Below are 6,260 nucleotides of genomic sequence, written 5' to 3'. Positions count from 1 at the left end.
CCTTCCTGATACTAAAATGGTTCGACAATCTACAACGATTAGTAGGCACCGAAAGTATCTTAGATTTTCTCAGAAATGTGTCGGTCGCGGATTCCATTCGTACAAAATAAGATTATTAGATGCAATTAAGGAACCTCTCATCGTGACGAGTCGATGTATTTGTCATATCTTAAATTAAACATAGTACATCTGATTTACTCGAGCAACTCACCTGCAGTTGTCTGTTGATGCTCGAACATGTATCATCTGTTTTCTCGTAGAAATTAACCGTTGCATGATAATTTTGTCTTAAAGCCGGAGAGATAGTGTACTGGCTAGAGGTGGCGTTGAGGTAGATTGTATGTTGATTGGAAGAAGACTCTGAGCTGAAAGAAAATAGCGTTAAACGATCTTGGAGCAACGAGCTACAGACCTGTGCACACCACAGACAGAGCCAATGGGAATGTTAGAGCGAGAATCAGGGAAGAGGTCTCTGGCACAGACACTCCGACGCTTAAGTCAGAACAATAGCAGAGTGAAATGGAGAAGATGATGAATAATAGAACAATAGTATAAATACGTGAGTGTGCAGATACGTATGCATTCTTGTGTATACCTATCCTACAAAGAAGACCCCTTTTTATACAGTTTCTCATAATCTCCGCATTAATGAGTTGGCCGAGAATATCTAATGTCTGAGTATGTCGGGTGATGGAGTATGTACAATAGCCTTCCTATAAGTAGAGGAAGGCTCCACTACAGGCATATGTCAGAATAATGGCATATTCCCTGATATGTTGTTATGATTCTCAGATAATGTTGTCTCGTAGAGAGAGAGTTCGATTGGCTCTGGGCCGACCGATTATAGACTAGGAGTCATGCTCATGTGGAAAACTGGGCCCCGAATGTCCAACCGGCGATGGGGCCAAGCAGATTAAGCTGAGGGTCATGCCTATGAGTAGGAAGCTGAGCTCTGGAGGTCCGACCGGCTCTAGGACCGAGTGGATGTAAGTTAAGAGCCTTATATTTGGAGCAGTGAGAAGCTGAGCCCCATAAGTCTGACGGGCGCTAGGGTCTGACAAATGTAAATTGAGAGCTTTGCATTTAGAGAAGAGGGGAGCTGAGCTCCTAAGTCTGACCGGCCTTTGAGCCGATCAGATTTATGTTCATAATTCAGAATTCGTTCGAACAATCTGGTCGGACTTTATACGGGGCGTTCATCTTGTACTTAGCCGCTATACTTAAATATAGAGTTCGATCCAGTCGAGCGATGTGCCTAGCATGTCCAATCGACATTTTGGTTCGATCGGCCAAAGCACTCAGCGGTGACACTGGACTTATTTCGGTATGGCATCAATACGACCCGAGAGTTGACCCCTTCTTGACTTTGACTGTCACATCAGTCGACTTTCTTGACGTTGAATCCAACTTCGGGGGTCCCACCTTACTCACTGTATCACATGATAATACAAAAAGGTACTTGATCTTGGTTTGTTGGAAATTGATAGGACAACTCGAAAGGAGGCGAACAAGTGAAACTAAGGGCCTGCTTGGTTAGAGGGAGTTAACCAAAGGAAAGAGTATGGGAATCAATTGGTATGTTTGGTGAGTGGGCTTGTTTCCTAAACAGTAAATTTCATATACTAGTCTATGGGTTTTCTCCAATCCCTAGCAAATTGGGGGGAATGAAAAAACACTACTGTTCATTCCTGATCCCGATTTAGCGCGCGTGCTTTCCCTCCATCTGCCCTATTTCTTTTCTTCTCCCGTCCAAATCGCCACAGCTCGTCCCGACCAGTTCTCGCCACAACTCTTCCCTCTCCTCGACGTTGTCCTCACCGTGAATCCGAGTCTTCTCCGTGACGCGTTGGCATTCCTCACCAAGTTCTCGCCATAGCTCTTCCCTTTCCTTGACGTTAGGTTTTTTCCTCGACGTCAACCTCGTCGCGAATCTTCCTTATCCGTGACCTCGCCGTGACTCTTCCCTCTCCTCGACGCAGTTCCTCGCCAGGTGAGCTATCTTCCTCACCAAGTTCTCGCCATAGCTCTGCCCTTTTTTTTTTTGCGATCTTGATTTTGTTCTGATTTTTGTTCTACGATCTTGATTTTTTGTTCCCCACAAAACTGAGCAAGTTGCCTTGTCATCTTCCTCACCAAGTTCTAATTTTTGTTCTGCGATCTTGATTTTTTTTTCCCCCCACAAAACTGAGCAAGTTGCCTTGTCATCTTCCTCACCAAGTTCTGCTATCTTCCTCACCAAGTTCTTCCTTGATTTTTTTTCTGCTATGTTCCTCACCAAGTTCTGATTTTTGTTCTTCTTTCAAGTCATCTTTAGGTATTTTTATTTTTTCTCAATCTTTTCTATCTAGTTGCCTTGTCGTTTATTTTCTTTGTAATATTATGTGAGCATGCAACTAACCAGCTACTGATATGAATGTTGTTCCACACATGCTGCTCAGAATGCATTTGTTTTCCACACATATGAATGTTCTTCCATGTCATCTTTTTTGGCAATTGCAACTTTGTCTTCGATCTTGATCTTTATATGATATGAAGAAGAATATTTTTAGTAGCTCTTCTTATGAAGAAGAATATGGAAAACAGAACTTGAAACACATGGTTATTTGATTTATAGGGAAGATGCACCTTGAGAGATTTGCTAGCAATATATGATGCCCATGATTTGTTTCTTGTTTTAAAAATGGTAACCAATTTGCTTGTTACTAATGATGCTTGCCCTACCTTCCAATCCAGAAGTTACAATTACTTGCTGGATTTTTTTATGTAGATCAAATGGCTCGGCTTCCTATTACCGAACAACGACGAAAACTAAAGAAACTATTATTGCTTCAACAAACAACCAACAATATGCTGGTCTTGTTATTTGCTCTATATTATGTACTCATTTGTTCATACCTTCGAGATAATGTTCGTCATATCAAAACAAAAGAAGAAAAAAGAGTCAATCGAATGAGATGGATGTGTAGATTGACAATGGATTGTGATTCTGCTTGCATTAGTCAACTTCGCATGGATAGAGCAACCTTTAGGATATTGTGTGATATGGTAGCAAACATTGGAGGACTAAAACCCACTAAGAACACATCCATAGAGGAGGTTGTAGCAATGTTCATATATACCTTGGCTCATCACAAAAAAAGTAGAACAATTAGCCTACTTTTTTACCGTAGTACAGAAACAGTGAGTCGGCAATTTCATCAAGTTCTTAATGCAATTTTAAAATTATATCCTATTTTGCTCAAGAAGCCAGAACCTATTACTCAAGATTGTCAAGATGAGAAGTGGAAATGTTTTCAGGTACTTTTTACATCTAACATCAACTTTAATACATGTTTTTTTTATAATAAGTGTTAATCGTATAATTGTTAACTTTGTAGGGATGCTTAGGAGCGTTAGATGGAACATTAATTAAAGTTACACCTCCTACAGAAGATAAACCTTGTTTTCGCACTAGAAAAGGGTGTATTTCAACTAATGTATTAGGTGTTTGTTGCCCAAACATGCAATTCATATATGTATTACCTGGTTGGGAGGGATCAGCACATGATGGTCGTGTGCTTCGAGATGCGATATCAAGACCGCATGGTCTAAGGGTCCCTCGAGGTACATTTGCGTTGTAATGTATACTATAAATTTTATTTTTATTTTTTAATGTTACTAACAATTTCATTTATATTCAACAATGAAGGTTGTTATTACTTGGTTGACTCTGGATATTGCAATGCAAATGGATTTCTTGTCCCATATCAAGGACAACGATATCACCTAAAAGAATTTGATGGCCATCGACCGGAGACACCAGAGGAATACTTCAACATGAAGCATTCCAAGGCTAGGAATGTTATAGAAAGATGTTTTGGGTTGTTAAAGGGGAGATGGAAGATTCTTGCATCACCATCATTTTTCTCCATTCAAACCCAAATTCGGATTATCATGGCATGTTGTCTTATGCATAATTTGATTCGCAAGTTTATGAGCTTTGATCCACAAGAGTCACTTATAGCAGATGAGGAAGAGGAATCTGATGGGGGAAGTGACAATGAAGAAGTAGAGTATATTACGCAAATTAATCCAAGTAATGAGTGGTCATCATTTAGAAATAATATGGCAACCAATATGTATAGCACATGGTCTACTAGACCTAGTGGCAATGTTAGTGATTGAGTTCTATTTTGTAAGAATGTTATAACAATTGCGTGTTCTGATTTTATATATGTATTTGAATGGTACCAGTTCTACTCGACATTATAAGATTCATATATTGGTATATTATGTGGTGTTTTGTTTTATATGTATACTCGACATTATAAGATTTATCCATCAGTTATTACTAATGATTAAAAAAGTTCTTTTATGCCAATATGATATTCATTTCATACCTCTTACACTGTCATCTTTTTTGTTAGGATGACTACAATTACTCCATCAATTGCACGTGGAAGAGGGAAAAACAAACAATATTGGACGGATGAGGAGGTGGAAGTGTTGGTTGACGCTCTCATAGAACTGGCTTCCGATCCTTTATGGAAGGTAGATACTGGTTTTAAAAATGGTTATATGATTCAAATACACAAAATGGTATTGGGTAAGATTCCAAGTTTCAATAAAGCAGTTATTCCTCATATTGAATCCAAGATCAAATATCTTAAAACCAAGTACAATCCCCTCTCTGAGATGTGTATGCAAAGTGGGTGTCAGTGGGATGACGTGGAGCACAAGATTAACTGTGAAAAGCAATGGTTCGATGAATGGTGTCTGGTAAGTGCTTTGTATGCATCGATCATTTTTTAAGATAGTACTATAGTGATTATTTCTCATAATGGTAGTACATTTTCAAAAATATTATTTTTTATTTTGTACCTCTATTTGTATTCTTTTGTGTAGACTCACCCTAATACTGCTGGATTGAGGGATTTTAAATTTCCATATTTGCGCAAACTGGACATTGTGTGGGGAAAGGACAGAGCCACGGGACTTAGTGCTGAAGATGTGGTTGATGCAAGCATGGATGCTAATTGACAAAAGAATTTGAATGTGAGTTCTTCCTCGGACAATGAAGATGAACCTGTTTTGGACATCCTATCACAAGGCTCACCTTCGAGTTCGTCATGTAACAATGGATCGAAAAAGAGAAAAAAACTTTCACCAAGAAGGGAAAGTTTTTACAAGAAAAAGAAAGCAGCAACACCCCAACAAACCATTGACTCGAGATTGGACAACTTTACTAATAAGTTTGAGGTCATTTGCGATCAAATGGCAACACAATATGGTACTATTACAAATGCTTTGATTGCAGAGTCCAAGCCAGAATCCATAGGTGGTGAAAAAATGCACGAGGTTATTGCTGAACTACTTAATATTGGCATATCTCCAATGGATGTTGGTAGGGCTGCTGAAATTTGTGACAATGACCCTGCCAAGGTTGAAGTTATGTTTGCATTGCCAAGCCATTTGCGAAGATCCTATGTGCTTGGATTTATCTATCCATCTTCTATTCCATGAAACATGTGTGGATTCATGTTTTTTTTATTGATGTTAAATAACTAGGTTATTTTGAATTGCATTCGGTATTTTTGAAGTTGTAATATTGTAGTTAGACGCATGCAATATTGTGTTAACCTAGTTATATTGTATGTCGGTAAAAATATTTTGTAATATTTAGGCATCAGCTAGACCAAAACTTGTATCAATGCTGTAACTTTAGCACTTGCTGATTTAGATTCTGTTTTATTTTGATGAAGTTATTGTTGGCATATATTATGTGTGGAAGTTGTTGTTTGTTCGCTTTCAGATGGTGCAGGAAAGAGAATGAGGGAGCTCTGCTGAGCTGGTAATTGATTGGGGCTGCAATGTCTTTTCCTTGTCTCCAAGATCTGGGAGCTGCTTTTATATCTGGACAGAATGAACATAAACAGATTAGCGCCTGCTCCAAGAAAAATGTCATGTCTTCCTCCTTAGGCTCATCTAGTTTTCCTACTTCACAAAAACAGATGAAATGCAATGTCCTTATGGCATTGCATTTTCATTTTCATCTAGTTTAATATCCTACTTCATCTAGTTTTATATCTGACATTTGATTTCATTTTCCATTAGGACAACGTTAAAACTCGTCCTGCTTCAATTCTTGAAATGGAAAGTAGTCAGCTTAGCCCAATATCTATTCTGGAGGCTTCATTTTCAAATGACAGTTGCTCAATTGGGAGCCTCAATGCGAGTTCAGGTGCTACAAAATTTATCATTTTTTCTCACTTTGAACTCCT

General features: G+C 38.6%; 1 protein-coding gene across 3 annotated transcripts; it reads left to right on the top strand.

Annotated features, from left to right (window-relative positions):
- Positions 1-1,945: 1,945 nt before the first annotated feature.
- Positions 1,946-5,984, top strand: LOC122033448. 3 transcript variants are annotated; one of them, XR_006126549.1, is made up of 3 exons: positions 1,946-1,990; positions 4,407-4,758; positions 5,792-5,984. XR_006126549.1 is itself a non-coding variant. In XM_042592468.1 (2 exons), the coding sequence occupies exons 1-2, from the start codon at positions 4,408-4,410 to the stop codon at positions 5,810-5,812; spliced, it is 372 nt and encodes a 123-aa protein (XP_042448402.1). In that variant the 5' UTR covers positions 4,325-4,407; the 3' UTR covers positions 5,813-5,984. The 3 variants fall into 3 exon arrangements, 1 of the variants encoding a protein (XP_042448402.1); XR_006126550.1 differs by lacking the exons at positions 1,946-1,990; positions 5,792-5,984 and adding exons at positions 2,342-3,297; positions 4,885-4,896 and having other exon boundaries at positions 3,378-4,758; XM_042592468.1 differs by lacking the exon at positions 1,946-1,990 and having other exon boundaries at positions 4,325-4,758.
- Positions 5,985-6,260: the final 276 nt, after the last annotated feature.

Source organism: Zingiber officinale, chromosome 11B (assembly GCF_018446385.1).
Source record: "Zingiber officinale cultivar Zhangliang chromosome 11B, Zo_v1.1, whole genome shotgun sequence".
Lineage (NCBI taxonomy): Eukaryota > Viridiplantae > Streptophyta > Magnoliopsida > Zingiberales > Zingiberaceae > Zingiber > Zingiber officinale.
The sequence above is the reverse complement of the archived record's forward strand: the minus strand, read 5'-3'. Positions and strand labels throughout refer to the sequence as shown.

What these genes read in the sequence shown, in the direction of transcription:
- LOC122033448 (XM_042592468.1), top strand. Translation starts at nt 4,408, where the DNA reads ATGACTACAATTACTCCATCAATTGCACGTGGAAGAGGGAAAAACAAA. An exon ending in GGTTCGATGAATGGTGTCTG is followed by an intron (nt 4,759 to 5,791) that starts GTAAGTGCTTTG and finishes GTTCGCTTTCAG; the next exon opens with ATGGTGCAGGAAAGAGAATG.